Raw genomic sequence first — 20,071 nt, 5'->3', positions numbered from 1 at the left:
GGTTGTAATTATTACACAGAAACCACTTACTAGCAATCTTACATTTGAAAAAACTCAACAACACTAGTCATAGTCATACTTTATTGATCCCGGGGGAAATTGGTTTTCGTTACAGTTGCACCATAAATATAATGAGTTTGTCCATTGTGTGGCTCATGTATGAGGGGTGATTGATAAGTTTGTGGCTTAAGGAAGAAGGAGTCAACTTTAGAAAACCTAGCACATTTATTTTTCAACATCGTCCCCTCCTACGTGTACACACTTAGTCCAGCAGTCATGGAGCATACGGATCCCTTCTTTGTAGAAGTGTTGGTGGCCTAAGGTAAAAGGAGATGAACTATTAACTTCAAACCTTCTGCATTATCACTCAAAGAGTTGAACTTCATGTGCATGTAACGAGAACGTCTTGGACCTCCAGGTGTTCCACAGCAGGGGTGATTGATAAGTTTGTGGCCTAAGGTAGAAGGAGATGAGTTATACAGCTCTTGTTACAGGCACATGCAGTTCAACTCTTTGAGTGAAAATACAGAAAGTTTGAAGTTAATAATTCCTCTCCTTCTACCTTAAGCCACCAACACTTCTACAAAGAAGGGATCCATATGCTCCACGACTGCTGGGCTAAGCGTGCAAATGTAGGAAAAATAAATGTGCTAGGTTTTCTAAAATTGACTCCTTCTACCTTAGGCCACAAACTTTTCAATCACCCCCCCCCCCCCGGTATTCTGTTGGTGCTTGTGGCACTGAAATAAGTATCTAAAATAAAAATTGTAACACACTATACGTCTGACAGGATAACTGTATAGAGTTTTCAACAGGAGTCAAATTCAACTAGGGATTCCTACAAAGATAAAAGAGTTGAAGAGTGGCATAAATTTTTATAAAATGCAATTAATTTAAATAGCTTAAGTTTAAATAATAAGGGTATTGACATTATGTGATAAGTAGTTTTGAACCAGTGGTGGTTTAGAAGGAGGGAGGACAAGTCTGTAGTCAATTCACCCCTTTATGGTAATTTTCCTACTAACAGTAAAAAGACTGGGTTTATATATGACCTCATCAGGCCTTTCACAGGCATCTCAAAGCACTTCACCCATAATGAATTACTTTGAAGTGTCTTGACTATTGTAATGTAGCCAAACACGGCCAGTGCTCCCGGTTGCAAACCTATTACATCACCGATATTCATTACTTAAAGCATTAGAAACACAACTGGATTAATAAAGATCTAAAGCGTAATCGGAATGCAGTGAAACAATTTAATTTTCAAATCGATTTACCCCCAGATTGCTGTGGAGATATTGAGATTTGTGTAAACTCAGATATCCATATAAAGAAAGTTAATGTAAGATTAATTGAAGATGTTCACGGTGAGGTATAATGGGAAACAGTGCAATGGAGACCGGGAGAGATCTGTTGCTTTTAACGTGGTCACTCAGTGAATGTGGGGTATCACCAGGCGTTGCGGAACATTTAAAATGAAACATCTGTTATAAGTATAATTTAACTTTTCATTAAAACACTGTAAATTTTAACTAGCTTTCTCCACCCGAAGAAAATAGATTTTCAAATAATTGTCCCAATACTTGCAATGTTTGTTCACAGTAATTAAATAGAGGACTTGGATTAAAATAGGGTCTTCTGAAGATAATGGGAGGAAGGTACTCATTAAACCAAGATCCCAACAAACACACTATACCTGCACTTAATGTATAATTTTGCAATTAAACTTCTTAAAAGTTACCTGTTCGTTTATAGTTTAAAGGTACTATTCTGGACCGTTGAAACACAAAACGCAGACGCGAATCATTCACGCTGTATGCGTATATGTTGATGGATGAAATGCTGAACAAGGAACGCTGGAACGTTAACCGACTACAAATGACCTAAATTGAAACTTTTTTTGGACTTCGATGTCTAATAGTTTTGCAGTTTGGTGGTTGGTGGCTTGTTTGCGCCTCGTTGTAGGGTAGTGGTGCTACCGCTGGCGTTTTCCCATCGATTACTCTTTTCCAGACCCGCAAGTGTTTCCTAGTGCTAGGGCTTCAAGCAAATGTCCCGTGTTTTCGTTTTCGACAGCGCCCTGTGAACCAAAATGGTGCTCTTATGCGCGAATGTGTATGCTGAGCATTGTATTAAGTGGTATGTTTGCAGATTCGTTGTTAACTGACAAAGTCCCTGCTCTTCACTCATTCTATCCATGCTCTATTCACAGCTGGTTAAAGACAGAAGTTCGGGGGTACTCGTTAAATCGCTTCCGGTCGAACTGTTTCGGACCACATTTCCAAAACGACCCAGCCTTGCCTCTCTCTCCTAAGCCGGTCATACACTCACCCATCGCCGCCAGCTTCCTTATTCACTCACTCTTTCTAGGCCTCTCGCTTGAGGTTTCACTTCTGAAAGCCTATCTTATGATCATGACTCGGGGCGACGGTTGACCCAAAGTAATAAAGCAACATTGCAATTTGTTAAAGAACAAAACAAAGAAAAAGGGAGAACTGTGGGGAATATCGCTTGACGTCAATTGTATTAATCTGAAATCAGAAGCTCTCTTTGAAATACGCGCAGAGGCCTTACATTTGACTTCTAAAAAGTAAACCATTCAAATTTTCTTCTATTTAAAAATTGGTATTCGTTAGATACTAGATGCGACTCAAATCATGCACGGAGCAGTGTTCAGTGTAAAGCAAAGTGCTGTTTATCGTAATTAAGATGAGAAGTTTTCCTTCAAATAACATGAGATACAACCTGCTATTAAAATGGATTTTTTCCACATTACTTTATTAGCTTATGGGACAGGCAGCAGGGCATTCAGCGCTTCGAAGGGAGAAACACCTGAACGGCAATGATTCCGCGCGAGAGAAGCGCAGATAACTGTTGCAATGTTTCATTGACAAGAAAGTGCGGTTTAACTCGACTGATGTTACGGTAGCTGCAGCGAGGAAAGTGCAGTTACTTGCTGTACTCTTTGACGGGATGGAAATTCTGGTTGCCTAAAGTTACATTTAGCTGTGGGTAAGTGCGGTTATCTACAGCGACGTTACAAGGAGAGAAACTGATTCCAGCCCACGGCAAAAAGTTTCTGCCTACTTGCATTCAGGCCAAGGGGTTTCACGTTCACGCGGCTATGAAAACCGATAGCAATATTGAATATGTAAGGATATTATTCCTTGTCACCTAATTATCTATATGCGCAACCGGAGTTAATAAACATCGGGCTGCTTATCAAGGTAAAAATAGTACAAACGAAACGGGACACAGTGCTCATTTCCATAGTGCTGATGTAGACAGAGGCAACATTACAGGTTTCCGACATCACTTTAGTTCAGCGCAAATTCCTGAAACTTGTTCCATTGTGGGATGAAGCGCACATCGAACACTCGAGATCAGCAGAGCAGAGAAAATCGAAGGAACTTGAAATCCAGGTTCTTCGTGATGTCTCGAAGCATTGTCTCGTATTAATTTGTGCAATAGTGGATTAAACTCATAAATAGTAAACCAACAACTCGATTATTTTAAAGTAAATTTTCCCCAGCAGAGCACCATTATTTTTCACTCAACACACTCTTAAATAGACGAATCAGCGAATCTTAAATCAGCGAAACTAGGATGTTACAGATTAATACCGCAGCTAGAAGGAGTAAAGGAAGATGACAAGAAAGCTTTGATTAATCTTTTTTTTCGGTCTCAATTTAAATTTCAGATCTGGCCGGTGAAATGTGCAAAAACTGTCCAGCAGGAGGAGGCAAAGGGTTAAATGAATTGTGACTGGTTCCAATGTCCCCGAGGGCTCTCGGATCAGTGCTGTTTCACCTGCAAAAAAAATGCTTGCAGCTCAGCGAGATGCCTCAATTCGTTCGGTCTGTTTTTCATTCCGTCTGCAGATACTTTACACGTTTGTTATCCGTAGTTCCGAATAGTTTTGGCAAACGGAGAATCACCAGTGTGGTTGAAGTTCACGGCATGGTTCGACACGGTCCTGCAAACCCGCAACACACCAATGTTTCGGCGAAGTCTGCAGCGGGCTGCAGACTGCATAAAATGCAGTTGCGAGTATTGTCACGAGTGCATTGCGGTAAGACAGCTGCTATTCAAAGTTGTGTATAGATGACAGACTGCGAGAAAGACGAACACATGCAAATGTTACAGGTTGATGCAATAAGCATTGTGGGAATGAGTACTGGATATATGTAAAGGTATACTGCAAAAACACAGTGTATGCGATATAAAGATATTCCTTTGCGACAAGTGAGAACATTTAGGGTATTTATCTCACAACAAAAAATGTTGTATTTATTCTAATTATAAAGGCCGAAGAGCTGGCGAATTTCAATGATGCTGAAGGATCTGGCAGATTCCGGCGATATTTCATTGTGCCCTGGGTTATTATTTCCCGCACAGGCGGACGTGCAATTTTGGCTTCTCTGCGCATTTGAATAGGGTAGACCTTGTTTTCCTTTCGCATTCTGCGCATGTCCACCACGCCTGTAACTGACACGAACTGCACAAGGCAGGTAAATGGAGCCAATCGGTGAGAAACTGCTGGCATTCATAGTGTCAGCCCCCTTTTAATTAGATCATACAGCTCCAAATCGTCAATACAAGTTTCCTAAACCGAATCTCACTTTGCCAGGTACGCATATGGATTGTTTAATAGATTGAAGTCCACTTTGGATCTAAGGAATTGTGCCTACTGGGTGGGAAAATAAACTTATTTCGACCCTCTTTTGGACTTTTCTAAATCTTCTCGATCTTCGCCGTCAGGGCCAACGCATTTGGCGAAAGCCATGTTCCAGCCTACGGCCAAAAGATGCTTCACCATCGAGGCTCTCGTAGGCAAAGACAACACGTCCACACTGGGGGATGAACCGCTTCGACCTACAGCTCTGAGATACGCCGATTCGGTGCACGCTTCCCCGTTCGGGAGCGGCTTCCAGAACGCCGGCAGGACTCTCTACAGCAGCCCCGAGCTCCTGTTTCCCGAGCCGGTGACCCACGCGGCCAGCCCCGCGCTCTCAATGCACCCGGGGAACGCGCACCATCTACCCGCTCAGTCTTTCTTTGCGCCCCAGCAGAGAGAAGCACTGAGTTTTTACCCCTGGGTTTTAAGGAACAGATACCTGGGTCACAGATTTCAAGGTAAATGGACGTGATTGTAAGGAATAACAGTTTGCAACTATTGTGCCAATAAGTATGCTACAGGGTGATTAACCAACTCTGGATTGGTGTAATTGCCTCTCATTTTCACCCCATGTTTGTGTGGAGAGGCTATCTCCAAATCCCGGCGTTTGCTAAACTTAACACCGCACTGTCGCCGTATTTTGTGTTTATTCTGTTTAAGACTTTTGCTTCGCACGAGTAACTATGTAAGGAAATGATTTAAATTCAGCTAATTAAGTTGTAGCAGGGTGTGCAGATGCTAAGCTGGACTGCAACAGAGAAGTGAAACTAGGTCAGCCTATACGGAAGTTAAGCGAAAACGTTTAACAGGTAAACATAGCGCGGAGGATCAAGATAACCGGCGATCGTTTAAAGAAATAAAGGATTCCGGAAGAACCAGACTATATCAGGATTCTTGCATTCCGTTCATAGTCCGTTTATAGTAACCTGGTCTGCACCGAGTCTCCAGTAGCGCCTGTCTGTTGCGGGGCAGATTCCCGGCAACGTCCGAATTTACGGCCGTACAAACAGGACACAGTTTTCGTAAAACCCCCAAAGTGGATTTAAATTTAGCTTATAGGGAAAACAGGCATTGAAGTTTCCAGTGGCGTTCCCTCAGTACCCCGACCCTAGTTTAAAGTTGGTAGTTTGGTTTAAAGTTAGGGCGATCTGCAATAAATTCACCGAAAGGATTGGGAAGAACGAGACCGATGCTTTGTACATCTGTCAGATGTATCCTTCAATACATGGTTACTTTGCAGATTTAATACTGAATTTATATAGGAAGTTATATTTTTATTTTAAGCACGACGGTATAGATTTTTAAAGAAAATTGACAATAGAAATGCAAGAAGTTGGTGAGTGATAATAACGCCGCTGGGTTTGATGCGCAGTTTAATCCGGGAAAGACGGCTCTGGTTTGTAGTTCAGTAAAGCCGAAAGGCCGGGGTCTCTGTAACTACTACTCATAAGAAGGGAGCAAAAACCAAAAGAAGGATTGCAGAGAAGCGTGGCTGTAAGAATCCAACGTTTCTAAACAAATCAAATAATTAATATTCAATTGCTCATTGCTAATCAAAGGTAGCTTCAACAGGATTATGAAAGCTCACTGCTTAAAAGAGACTGTTTCTAGATGTTCAAGATGATATCCTTTGGTGCAAATGCATGAAATCTTTCTTATATATTCCCTCTGAGTGAAGGTGCAAAGCACGATTTTTTAAAACACTAAATTATACAAACACATCTGGATTGGAACACCTGAGGAAGCGTGTTGCGTTTAAGTACAGTCTGGATAATGTAAAATCAACAGGGATTTTCGCATCAGCCCCTTGAATTTACAATAACAATTTACTGGTTCAGGTAGTTTGTGCAAACACTGGTTTTGCAGAAATCTAACAATGAAGTTTGGCATGGAAATGCATCGGCGCTGAACTGCGCAGGCATTTAAACGATTAACTGAATGCTGGTATAATTGGTTTATTTGATTAATCTATATACATAGATGAAATTGTACATAAAATCCATTTTGGCTTTTAAATGTTCAGATAATCAACTTTTCCACAGTTTACGGCGCGAAAGACAGGCTACAAGTTTGAGTAGTACTCTGTGAACTTCACGCAAGCAAGGAATTTAATTGCACCCTAGTCTGTAAACTAATCTGAACCGGAATCCAAAGAGCTTTGCATCTTCACTAACCAACTCACATGTAAACTGAATCGATGGGAAGGAAACTGAAAATTAAAACAAAAACAATGCCGTGATGAAAATGCGAACAGCAGCGCGGTAATAAAGTTATTTGAACTTAAAACTGTTCCGGAAAGAAAGGACGAAGAAATCCTAACTGACCTTAAATTACGCTTATTAAGAGCAATAGACGAATTAAGAGGGAGACGAAGAGCAAAGTGAATTTGGAAACTGCGGTTGAATTAGAGATGAGAAAACTATGGTGTAGGGTGGAGGATGAGGGTTGAGGATAGAGGGTAGGTGGAACGCTGTGTCATATGGGTTGTAGCCGGTTTAGAAAACGAAAAAAAAAATTGACACTTTGGTTCGAATAACCTGAAATCACCTCGGTTTCAAGAAAAGATTTTGTATGCATCTCCTCCTAAACATGCATAAAGTAAAGCTTGCAACCGAGAGAAAACATGCAGAGAATTATCACTCCCTACTCCTGAACATGACGTTGAACCTTCAACTCCAGATTTAAACTTCAAGGTTAACTTGATCTTAAACATTTTACAAAACAACTACCTGTGCGGTCAAAGCTTTACATATTGTACAGCAAGGAGAACGAAGCTTACATATTTATCTGTAGGATATGGCGTAAAATGGAGCCCCAGACGTGACGTAAAGTACATAATCTGGGTAGTATTTTATGCATTGAACGTACCACAAACCAGCACATTCAGATTCTGCATAGAGAAATTTTTTTTGCACAGCATGTCACGTATGTGAAATATGCTACATACGTGTAGCAAAGAAGTTACTAGGATAGCTGCGGAGTTGATCCGGAGATAAGAGTTCGCATACCAGTATTGAAATGGGAAATTTAAAATCGAATTATTAGATAAATATGGACAAATAGTAGACGTAGAACCAGTAGCGGATCATCATTAGAAATCCATTTATTATCTTCAGGTGAGAATTTCTGTCATCCTTATCCAGTTTAAGACTTCAATATGGTTGACACCTAACTCTTTCAAGTTGACGGGAACTTCAGGACTTTGGGATGGACAATAAACGTCAGCGTTGACAGCGACCTCTACATCAAACAACAGAACGTTTACGGGTGTTACACGTATATGGGTGCTCACGACACGATGTGAGTTGTAGTATGGAACCCCAGCATGTAAATACACAGTATGACTGTACCCGCGATCAGAGAGTAAAAATGTTATCAGATGACGAGGACGCCATACAGAGTCCCTTGTAAATATACCATAGTCAAATATGTGCAGAGCTGTAAATACGTCAAGATAGATAATTCACCAATAACAGAGCATAGCACCATTAACTGAATTTTAAAACAATGTCGCAGAGCATGTCAGAGGAACATTACCAGGCAAAACTGAACTGAAAGCTACTATAATTGTCCAGGGCAGGTGATCAAAAGCTTGGTCAACTAGTCAGGTGGGAAAGGATGCTGGAGAAGTTTAGAAAGGGAATCCCAGAATTGAGGGACAGAAGCAGAATCTACCACTGTCAATGCGTAAGCAATTGAAATCAGGGTTGAGGCCCCAAAACAGGAGAAGCACTGAAACTTTGGAGGTCTGGCAGGATGGAGAAGATCACAAAGGTAGGGAGCGAAGGAATCATGGCAGGATTTGAAAGTAAGGGAGGGATATTTTAAACTGAGGCATTACTTAAACTTGATCCCTTGTGCATCAACAAAGAAGTGGGTGATAACCAAATTACATGCAGGAATTTAAATGTGACCATTTCTGGATCTGCACCTTGAATAAATGCCTATTATGCACGTAGATAAATACACTAAATCTTTAATGCATCTAATGATAATAGGGTTGCAGTATACACTTTGTACAGGCTTCTGGGTGGGTGAGTAGGATTTGGTTTGTGTAAGGACCTGGACAACATTTTTTGGATGATCTCAAATTTGCTGAGACTGAATCAAAATGTTTATAGTTGTAATGTGAATATCTGACTTATAAATGTCAGCGGTAAATGCATTTTGTTTGGAAACATATCTATTCACTTAATGTATGATATTAGCTTTGTAGTTTCTGAAGTACTACGTGTTTACGAGATGGTAAACAAAATATTTGCTCTCAAAAGGTTTATATTCAGATAGCAGTCTCTTTCCTTATCGCAAATATGAGCAGCATTGCAACAATATCATTTTTCCCTCTGTGGAAACATTTAACTTTGAATGACAAGTTTGGTAAATACTTCAATAATATTGCAGTAAAGCCTAAAGGCCATCGTGAGAATTGATGTTTGTTCTATTGATGGTATAACCTGAATACATTTTAAATGAACAAAATACAGTATAATTAAACTAAAATAAAGATAGAAAATGTTGGAAATATACAAGTGACATCTGTGGAGTGAGAATGAAAGTTAATGTTACAAGTTGATGATCTTACATCAGAAGTCATCTTTTTGACAAAGGATCATTGGCATGAGACATTAACTCTGCTTCTCCCTCCACAGATGCTGGTTGACCTACTAATTAAATTAGTGTCTTAAAACTTCACCTCAATCCTGATGTCAATCTTTATATATGTATTGTTATATTATATTATCAAAACTTAAATTAGCAAATACTGAATAACTGGTGATAAGTCATTTATACACATTCATTCTAGTAATTAGAGCTTCAGGTATTAAATATTTGATATGTGAGAATTACTTCTACATTTAATAGAGCTTGGCAAGAAAACTGGACAGAGAATTCTTTATGAGTAATATTTTAACATTTGTGGTGTAATTTTGTTGAGAAAGACAGCTATTAATATTATATAATATTTTAAAATTTATAACATAGTCACATTTCAGAAAATTTATTGAAAGACTGATGTCCTCAAATTGGCAGTGACCTCATTAAGCAGATAATTTTTAAAAGATTGCTTGCAACACCAACACTGGAATATAACAACAATAACATTTTAAAAGACCATTAACATAGAAGAAATGTACAGAGACTTCATGGATCATATATCAGAGAAAAAAAGTAATGATGGAGAACTTAAAGAGACACTAGGATAGTTGACCAAAACCTTGGACAAAGAGATAGGCGTGATTGCTTCTTTGAAGAGGCAAGATAGGGTAGAGAGGCATGAAGATATTGTGAGGAAATTCCTGGCTAAGGGACATGGCAGCTAAAGTTATGATCATCATTAAGGGAGAGGTTAAATCTGGGGATGTTGAAGGACCGAGGAATATAAGCATTGTATCTTGAAGCTTGAAGAAATTATGAAAAAGGTAGGACATGTCATGATCTTGGAAGGATTTGAAAACAGACAAAAAATTAAAGTGTTGCTTCACCAGGAACAAATGCACACCAACAAGAATGGAGGTGATGGGTGATGAAAGCCTGGTGTGAGTTAGGACATAGGAACAGAACTTTTGATGGCTTCTGTTTAATGGATGTTTAAATAAGAGATGCCTGCCAGGCTGTGTTGTTATAATCAAGAGTTATAAGAAAAGTAAGTGTAAGTGAATGTTTTAAAGTCAAAGTCGAGTTTATTGTCACAAGTGCAAATACATCTATGCACAGGTGCAACAAAATTTACTGGAAGCAGCACCATAGGCACATAGCATCGCATAAACAGCATTCAAAAGGAAAGGATAAACAGAAATTATACACAAGTTTTACAAGAAAGAACACAATCAACAGGAGGTGAATTGAGCCAAGGCCAGATATGGATGATGTTATGTAAACAAAGGCAGTATATTTTGCTGAAGGAATCGTACGTAAAGGTGTGTGTGATTTGTACAGATTTTTGCATTGCTTGGCCTGAAGTGACACTGAATGGCTCTCTGTCAGCAGTACCACAGCTAAGAAAGATAAACCCTCCTACAACCTCCTTAAAACAACGTTCCTGTAATTCTTTAATTGAAAGCCATCTTTCTAGAATGAATACTAAAAGTCCTGAAAGTCTTTCTCTGAAAGATGCTGCATTTGTCAGCAGCAACACTTGGAGATGCTGCTAAGTGTCTTCATTTGCTGCTCCTGTTTGAGGCTTTCATTTTAGAGAGACTAAGGAAAGTTGTTTAGTATTCAACTGAATACAATTTGTTAACTTTATGGTGTTATTATTTTAATAGAAAACAAGTAGTAACTTCAACATGCAATAGGATAATTCAATGTTGATTCAGATTTTTTAGACTCTATAAAGAAGTAAGTAGAACCTAAAAACCATAATGATAAATTTGTTCAAGGAAATGGTTAGCGAATAGTTGATGGAGTATAGTGATAGAAATGGCATTGAGCCAATAGAATGTAGAGCATAGATTCACCTAGGTGATAAAAAAGGTGAACACTATAATTGGAGATTCTAGATACCAAGATGCTGCGGAGAAGGATGTGGGTTTATTTAAAAATACATGAAGTGTCTTAGAAAGCTGATGGATTGTGTTCTCCTTTTGGTGAATTAGAAATGCATGGCTATCAATTTAAAGTGATGAGTAGAAAATGAGGTGAAAATTTAGATGGACAATTTTTCTGCAGTTATTACAGCTTTTTTAATGAAACAGTTAAAACAGACACTGGGTTAAAACAGACACTGTTGATATTAGTTATAAGTTTAAAGCTAAAGGAGATAGAGAACTATTGGGAAGATCAGGTCATTTGGATAATTTTTGGAAAGGATCAAATTTTACACAGGTGGCTTTGCAGTGTAAATTTTCATGTTTATAAGAGAAGCAATGAGATGCTCTATAGCAAAATATAATTTCTTTAGATTTCCAGAGTTTCTTCTTCTAGTCATTCCGTGAAACTACAGTATATCAGCCTATTTAAAACATGTTAGGGACTGCTCCCAGCATCGGGGATGCTTTTAGGAAATAATTATCTTTCTTGGAAATGAGGGTTCATTGAATGAATAGTCAATTTCCTTCAGATTGGAGTTTGTTCAAGAAATGGTCTGCCCTTGTGTCTTGAATAAAAAAGATCCAGTTGTAGAGAATTTAAAATAATACTTTTGGAAATAATTAATCTGTTAACTAGTTATTCAGTCTTAAAATAGGAGGTAGGATGCCAGAGGTTGTACAAATTCTAATGGATGTGAATGATGAACAGTCATCCCCTTCAAATGCATTTTTCCACTCTAAATTATCCCATAAAGGCACCGGCTTAAAACAGTAGCCATTTAGTATAAACTTTAGGATAGCACCATGAAATAAAAGTGAATGATCCCTGGTTTTTGATTTAATTCAAATCTCATCCCGGATCCTGATGAGGTTAAATCAAACTTTTTTTTGCATACCTGCTAATTGATCTTCCTGTGCACATAAATTTCATGTTTCCTTTCCCATCTGTTATGTTGAAGTTGTATAAGATGTTGGTGAGGCCTAGTTTGGGGTATTGTGTGCAATTTTGGTCACTTACCAATAGGAAAGGTGAACCATAAGGAGAAAATTTACAAGGATGTTGCTGGGACTGGAGGGCCTGAGTTATAAGGAAAGATAGAGTAGGTTAGGACTTTATTCCTTGGAATGTAGAAGATTGAGGGGAGACTTGAAAGAAGTGTAAAAATTATGGGGTACACATAGGGTAAATGCAAGCAGGCTTTTCCCACTGAGATTGGGTGGGATTGCAACTAGAGGTCATGGGTTAAGAGTGAAAGGCGAAAAATCTAAGGGGAACATGAAAGGAAACTTCTTCACTCAGAGGGTCATGAGAGTGTGGAATGAGCTGCCAGTGCAAGTGGTGCATGTGAGCTCGATTTCAATGTTTGAGAAGTTTGGGACGGTACCTGGACGGCAGGGGTATGGAGGGCTATGATCCCGGTGCAGGTCAACGGGAATAGGCAGTTTAAATGCTTCAGCATGGACTAGTTGGGCTGAAGAGCCTGTTTCTGTGCTTTATTTTTCTATGACTCTATGACTCAATGGCTCTATCTCCCCTGAGCGACTTAACTTAGTATCATTCTCCTCATATACCGACCGTGAAATCATCTGGGACATTAGTAAATTGATTCCATAAATTAAACCATCTTGATACAACTGCACCACAAGCATAATTCTTGGGATTATATAACTTTAAGTAGATGAACTGCATCTCTTCCCACATTCTTAGTGAATAGAGCCGCGTGAAACATCACAGAGAGTGGAATTTCTCTAAAGATCTACATCAATACGCAAGTCTGAGATAACCGTAAATGCTTCGTGATCCTGTTTTATGCTATTACATAGAAATTCCAGATACAGTATACTGCTCTTATGCATATCTTCTGTGCATTTAACAAATGAATAGAATAGTATCGTTGCAGAGGGATTATCTGTTTAACAGATACATTGTATAGTTAAGGCAGATTAATTGATTTGTTAATACCACAACTGACTTTGTGATTAGTTCTTACCTGCAGATAAAACCTTGACCAGCATAACTCACAACCAGCAGTTATTACTATTGTGTTAATGGGGGCAGGGGGATGTTTTCCAGAGTGTAAGTTAACATTGAGGAGGCAGAAGTCTCATCAATGCATACTAGAAAGGGTCTATGCTTAGGATATTTTTGATGTGCATTGTTAAAGTCAGGGAATTCCCAAGTTCACAATGACTGTTTAACCAATTTTAAGGTATTGTTTCTAAGGGATTCAATAGTTTCTATTACTGTTACATTAAGGAAAGCAAAGGTAGCCTGAATTTACTCTCCTAAAGCCTGTCTGATTGAATAATAAATGAGATAAGATACAATATTGGATGTCATGTCTTTAGAGCTTGAAGAATGTAGAAATACTCACTGTCAAAAATTCCAGATAAAACAAAGAGGCAGGGAAGGACACGTTATCCTAACAAGAAAATGGGGAAGGAGAGTGGAAGATAAGTAAAGGGCAACAAATGATTCCGGTAGCAAAGATGGCAACGTAAGTGTTAAATTAGGGTCATTGGCTACTTGCATAAAGCAGTATGGATCAATTGGAATGTAATTTTATGAACAACATATATTTTCAGTAGAAAATAAAACCATAGTCCATAGTTTGACTGGAGATAAAGAGGCATATAATGCTCTCTTTATTATCTTTAGCATTCAGTCTCAATGGAAATAAAGTTGTGTAATGTTAGTAACAAAGACTTGTGAAATAATTGTCTCAAGTTTCAATGTTATTTTAGTGACAAAAAAACAAGAAAATATAGATTTTTACATGTTAATCAGTTAGTATTTGTGGGAGTAATGAACAATGTTAGACCTTGCAGTTATTACATTGAATTCAGGTGATTGCATCTATTCAGATTAGAGCTGGAATTAGTAATCTTACCAAGGGGGACACCAGCCAGTAATAGCAATTTGATGCAAAGAACAAAATAAAAAAGAGGGGCACAGTGAAGTTTTCCACAATTCACTGTAAGTACCAGTCCATTCTGAGAGCCAATTGAAATCTGTTCCTGATCAGGGTAGAGAACGACAATGTTAAGGGCTCCAACTTACGAGGGAGTTTACGATTAAAAGTTCTGACCTACACCAGTGATAGTCACCACTGTTCTCAAAAGCACTCTAAACTTTGAATTTAATTGTTTATTTTTGTAATATGTGCATTATTATAGGGCCAACAATTATTGATCACCCATCAGTGGCCTTCAGAAGTGGTGGTGAGCCACTGCAGTCCTTCCAGTGAAGGTGCTCCGGGACATTACTGGGGAGGAAGTTCCAGAACTTTGACCGAGCAAGGATGTAGGATCAGCAAAATATTTCCAAGTCTGGTTGAAGAGTATGTTGGTAGTGAATCTGCAGGTGGTGGTGTTCCTCGACACCTGATGACTTTGTTCTTCCTGGTAGAAAAAGTTATGAGCTTGAGATATGCAGCTGACATTTCCTAGGTAATTTTTGTAGAAGGCATATATTACAGCCATAGGATTTCTGTAGTAGAGAAAGTAACTGATAACAGTGATGAATAGGGTGTTAGAAAAGAGGACTACTTTGCCCTAGGTATGTAGGACTGAGTTTTTTGACTGTAATTGGAGTTCCCTTCATACAGGTAAGTGGGACATCTCCCCTTTTTGAAGGAAAAATGGAGGATGATGAGTGTGAAGGAGGGAGGGGTTACATTGATCATGGAGTAGGTACTAGGTCTGCACAATATACTGGGTCATTGGGCCCATACTCTGTTGTACGGTTCGATGTTCTATGTTCTATTTGTGCCTCACAGATGATAGGCATCCTTCTGGGGTTTCAGGAGATGAATCACTAAATGCAACCTCTGATCTACTCTTGTGCCTACAGTATTTATGTGGCTAGTCCAGGTTTATTGGGGGAATTTCAGGGGTAATCCAAGAGGAATCATTCACCTGGCACTTTTGGCTTGATTTGCTTGTGAATCCTTCACCCTGCCTTCAGCATTCACCTGCATGGTCCCACCATCCATGGGACTTTCTCTGGTTTCACTGTTCAATTGTCCACCATCATTCAGAGTAAGAACTTCAATCTGATTCACTGATTGTGGAGTTGCTCAATTTTGTCTTTTACATTCCGGTTTTGTTCTTTACCACATATGTAGTCCTATATTGCAACTTCTCTACGCCGCCACCTCATTTAAAGGTACTGCTGGATCTGCTCAGAATCTATGTGAACACCATGCAACACAATGAAGTGTATCCTAGTAGGAAGATGGAATTTTGACTCCATACAACTAAGTGCTAGTGACTCCTACCCGTGCTATCAAGGAAATTTGTAGTTGTCATATCAAATTCTTTGCCTTTCAAAACAACTGATATATTCTTTACTACACAGCTAGCAAACTATAGGCTGTAAGGCAAGCGCAACCTGATTTTATTTTTGCAAGTATTCTATTGTAAGTTCTTGTATGCAAAATATTGATGTGCTGGTGCAAAACAAAGAATGATCTATTGGACATAAAGGGGTCTGAATCAGCTATCAGTCTTATATTCCATGTTAGTGGTGGGCTCTTTCTTCACTGGATTTCAGTAATGTTGACAGCTCATGTCCTCCAATGCGACATATGACATGTTAATTTAAAGCTATTCCTCCTATGTACCTCCTGAACTCTATCTTCTCTTGGAACTCAACATCATGTGTGGAAGCTAACAGGAGCTAATGAAGTCATGACATTTTTCAGTTTTTCCATTCTGAACATGTGCCTGATTGAAAAGCATACTTTGAGCATTTACTCTGTCTGGACTCGTAAGCATTGGAAGCCTGAGGGATCCTTCAGCTCTGCCTAAGACCCATTTAGGGAAGGGTTCTGTGGATGTCACTTGTGCAATAGCAATCTGCCATTGTTGCTTGATGTTGTCATAGGTTGGAAATACATGTTGTACTTCCCGCACAATTATGACCAGCTTTGCAAAGTACGCAAAGAGGTATATAGTTTCTCACTGAGGCTGCTGCAGCATTATACTATGTTCAAAGAAAGCCCGCGCTCTATTTCGCTGTACAGCTGAGCAAGATTCAAGATCGTTTAAAGTCCTTTTTAGTGCATAAATATGAAGGAGGATGAGATTATTGTTTCTCCAGATCTGATGGAACACAAAAAGAAAATATAAAGAGTACATAATACTAAAACACAATAAATATAAATACATAAGACAACTTAGATTGATTGTGCGTACGTACATAAAGTGATGCTGGGTGCAGGAGTGTGCACATAAGGTGACTCGACAGGAAATGATAAAAGTGGTGGTGGGGTGGGTCAGATGGTGGAGGTGTTGATCAGCCTCATTGCTTGGGGAAAGTAACTGTTTTTGAATCTGGTGGTCCTGGCATGGATGCTATGTAGCCTCCTCCCTGATGGGAGTGGGACAAACAGTCCATGAGCAGGGTGGGTGGGATCCTTTATGATATTGTTGTTATTTTTCTGGCACTGTTCTGTCTGTATGTCCTTGACAATGGGTAAGCTGGTGCTGGTGATGCATTGGGCAGTTGGACTACTGTTGTAGAATCTTCCTGTCTGCTACTCAAGATGGACTCCATTCAAGATCAGCCGAGTGTACACAAGCCCCCAAATCCCTATCCTTTCCATGTCGAAACATCCCTTGCTTCCTCACTCATTATTTTGTAATTGTTTTGGTTATCATTGTTGCGTGGCTGTCTGTGAAGTAGACAGATCTCAGGATTGTATGCTCCATACATAGTTAGTTAATAATTGGACTTTGAACTTTAATTTTTATGCTGACTCTTGATGTGTGCAGGTAAGCTATGTTGTTCCAGTCAGTGGGTTCTTCTACTCTGCAAAAAAAGAGCTTATGGTACAACGGCAGCAAATAATCACATTTGTCATTCTTAGTACTCTGATATTATTAAGTATACCCGCGCTCTCCTGTCACAAGCGTGCAGACCATGAAATATTTAGACAGCATGTTAAATGAACTGCCCCTTCTATAGATTTATTGCCTTCTAACCTTTTTCTCCTAAACAGATGTGCACTCTCTTGTTCCTCGGGAACGAACTATTCTCTGGTTCAGTAACTAGTATTAGAGTTTCAAGTGGCGATTTTTGTTTGAGTGCTTGTAAGTATAGATCACGAAACCAGAACGACCTGACTCATGACCGTTCCTCCCTGATGTGCAGTCTCCTCCATGTTAATGTAAAACTTGTCACTTTTATAATTATGATAACTCGTGCTAAAACGTCTCTGCTACAATACAGTATCCCCGATCTATTTTTGTTTTTATTTTTCTTTATCCGTACAATCATTCCAATCGCCACAAGATAATTCCGGAGCCTGGTTTATAATATTTGGCAGTTTTTATTTTTTATTTCCTTGTGTATTTTTTTCCGGAATCTGGACTGTCCAACAACTTTTCCAGAAAGCTCATTGTGGTTAAACAGTTGCAAAACTGCCCGAGAAGCTTTAAAGGTCCCGCCTTTTGTTGTCGTCGTCTTCTCGGTGACTAAAGGGAGTCTCCGGCAGATATAATGAACGGGAGATCTGCGTACTTTCCTTTCATTCCGAGAAACAAATGCGATCCTGAGATATAGATGAATTCTGACAGTAGTTTTTAAAAAATAATACTTCTGGCCTGTTTAAACTAACAGGAATAAAGAAGGTCTTTTCTCGTTGGCTACCCCTGACGATGGTGTTCCGCAAGGGTCGGTGTTGGGGTGACTATTTTGCAGGTTATATGTTAGTGATCTAGGTGACAGAATTGATAGCTTTGTGGCCAAATCTAATAAACAAAGATATAGTACTGTGCAAAAGTCTTAGGCACATACACATAGCCAGGATGCCTAAGACGTTTACACAGCTCTGTATCTTTGTCAACGCGGAGCGGAGAGCGAGTTTGTAAATCTGGCGGGAGCGAAGCATGTTGGGAATGGCGAGGGCGGAGCGCCGCGGGAGGAGCGCGGGGCAGGTGGCAGAGTGGCAGAGGAGTGCCAGGGGTGGGGGGTGGCGCGAGTGCAGACACATCCAGCCCTGAGGCATCAGGCAAGGTCATTTCATTCCAAACAATTAGTTTATTGATCATTACAGAATGTCTCTCTGGTGCTTCCCGCTCCCCATCTCTCCCAACCACGATTTCCACCTCCCTGCCCCTTCCCACTCTCAATCCACAACAGAGACTCATATCAGAATCTCACATATGCCATGTTATTTGTTTATTTTTTTTGCGGCAGCAGTACAGTGCAATACACAACGTTATTATATTGTGCTATGTCAGACATGCTAACTATATGTGGCACAGTACCGGGGATGGAGGGTAGGTAGGGTTGAGGAAGCAGGGAGTTTGCAGAAGGACTTGAACAGATTAGGAGAGTGGCCGATGGAATACAGTGCAGGGAAGGGTATGGTCATGACCTTGGTAGAAGGAATAAAGACATAGACGGAGCACGAATTTGGAAATCAGAGGTCCAAGGGTCTTAGTACAGGATTCTGTAAAAGTTAACTTGCAGCTTGAGTCGGTGGTAAGGAAGGCAAATGCAATGTTAGCATCCATTTCAAGAAAACTAGACTACACAAATAAGGATATAATGCTGAGGCTTTATAAGGCATTGATCAGACGACATTTGGGGTATTGTGAGCAGTCCTGGGCCCCTTGTCTAGGAGAGGATGTTCCGGCTTTGGCGAGGATCCAGAGGAAGTACTCGAGAATTATTCCGGGAATGAAAGGATTAACGGGTGAGGAGCGTTTGATAGCTTTGGGCCCGCACTCATTGGAGTTTAGGAGAGTAATGGTGGATCTCAGTGAAACCTACCCAACAATGAAAGGTCTCGAGAGAGTGGACGTGGAGAGGATGCTTCCAATATTGGAGGAGACCAGGAACAGAGGACACTGCTTCAGAAAGAAAGAAAGTCCCTTTAGAACAGATGAAGAGGAAGTTCTCTAGACTAAGAGTGGTGGACCTGTGGAATTCATTGCTACAGACGATCGTAGAGGCCAAGACATTAGGCGTACTTAAAGCAGTTCTTGCTAGTAAATGCATCAAAGGTCAAGGCAGAAGGCAGGAGATAGGGATGAGACGAAAGATGAATCAGCCATGATCGACAGGCGGGGCAGACTCGATGGGCTGAATAGCCTAATTCTGCTCTTATGCTTTGTGGCCTTATGAATGGTTTTATCATACAAGTCTAAAAACCTGTTGGTGTTAAAGGTATCTTTTGACGCCGTGCCTGTAGTTTAATGCTCATAACGCCGAGAGCAGACTGAACTGTGCCAAGCAAAACAAAACTTATATTTGCATTGGGTGGATCCGTTTGTAGTCGAGCAGTATGGTTTAAGGATTAGTATATAGATTATTTAACGTTAAAACAATTAAACTACGATGGATTCAAATACAGGGAAAGACATTGGTCGCAAAGAGAAAGAGTGTCTACATTCAGTAAAATCATAGATTAAGTAAAAACATAATTTTTTTTTCTGCGAAGGTTGAGAAGATGACTTTCGACTTTAAAGGGTGAAGCTGTCAGGCACGAGGGTTGCCCAACATTTAGGGCAAAGACTTTCCCACTCAGAGTCACGCTCTGCCTCACTTTACCTCACAATCGCTCTGCGTTTTGTAGCAGGGTTCCTCACAAAGCCTCAGCAGGAGGCTCCTGCAAATCGCCGTTCAACATTTTTCGAAAAGCAATAATAGTTTTCGCTGGCTATATAAATTAGCGAGTTGTCAAATTATCCCGGATTACAGATTGGTATCCCAGTGTCTGCCTGTTGTGTGGGAGAATGGACGACAACTTCCTTCATTGACAGATATAATTTCAACACAAAGATAAGGACGAGGCATCAGAGAGAGCGCGGAGGAGGGAAGTGGGGGGTGGAGCTGGAAGAGACATTGGTT

The 20,071-nt window shown here is 39.9% G+C and overlaps 1 protein-coding gene across 4 annotated transcripts in view; it reads left to right on the top strand.

Annotated features, from left to right (window-relative positions):
- Nucleotides 1-3,674: 3,674 nt before the first annotated feature.
- The window catches only part of emx3 (empty spiracles homeobox 3), a 28,171-nt gene continuing 11,774 nt past the window's right edge, over nt 3,675-20,071 (top strand). The window contains exons 1-2 of one of the 4 annotated variants that reach the window (XM_063052762.1): nt 3,718-4,072; nt 4,631-5,136. In XM_063052762.1, coding sequence (XP_062908832.1) covers nt 4,785-5,136 — 352 coding nt within the window. In that variant the 5' untranslated portion in view covers nt 3,718-4,072; nt 4,631-4,784. Of the gene's footprint in view, nt 4,073-4,483; nt 5,137-20,071 lie in introns of those variants that run through there. The other 3 variants (XM_063052763.1, XM_063052764.1, XM_063052761.1) reach the window with 3 other exon arrangements.

This window comes from Mobula hypostoma, chromosome 7 (assembly GCF_963921235.1).
Source record: "Mobula hypostoma chromosome 7, sMobHyp1.1, whole genome shotgun sequence".
In the NCBI taxonomy this organism is placed as follows: domain Eukaryota; kingdom Metazoa; phylum Chordata; class Chondrichthyes; order Myliobatiformes; family Myliobatidae; genus Mobula; species Mobula hypostoma.
The sequence above is the reverse complement of the archived record's forward strand: the minus strand, read 5'-3'. Positions and strand labels throughout refer to the sequence as shown.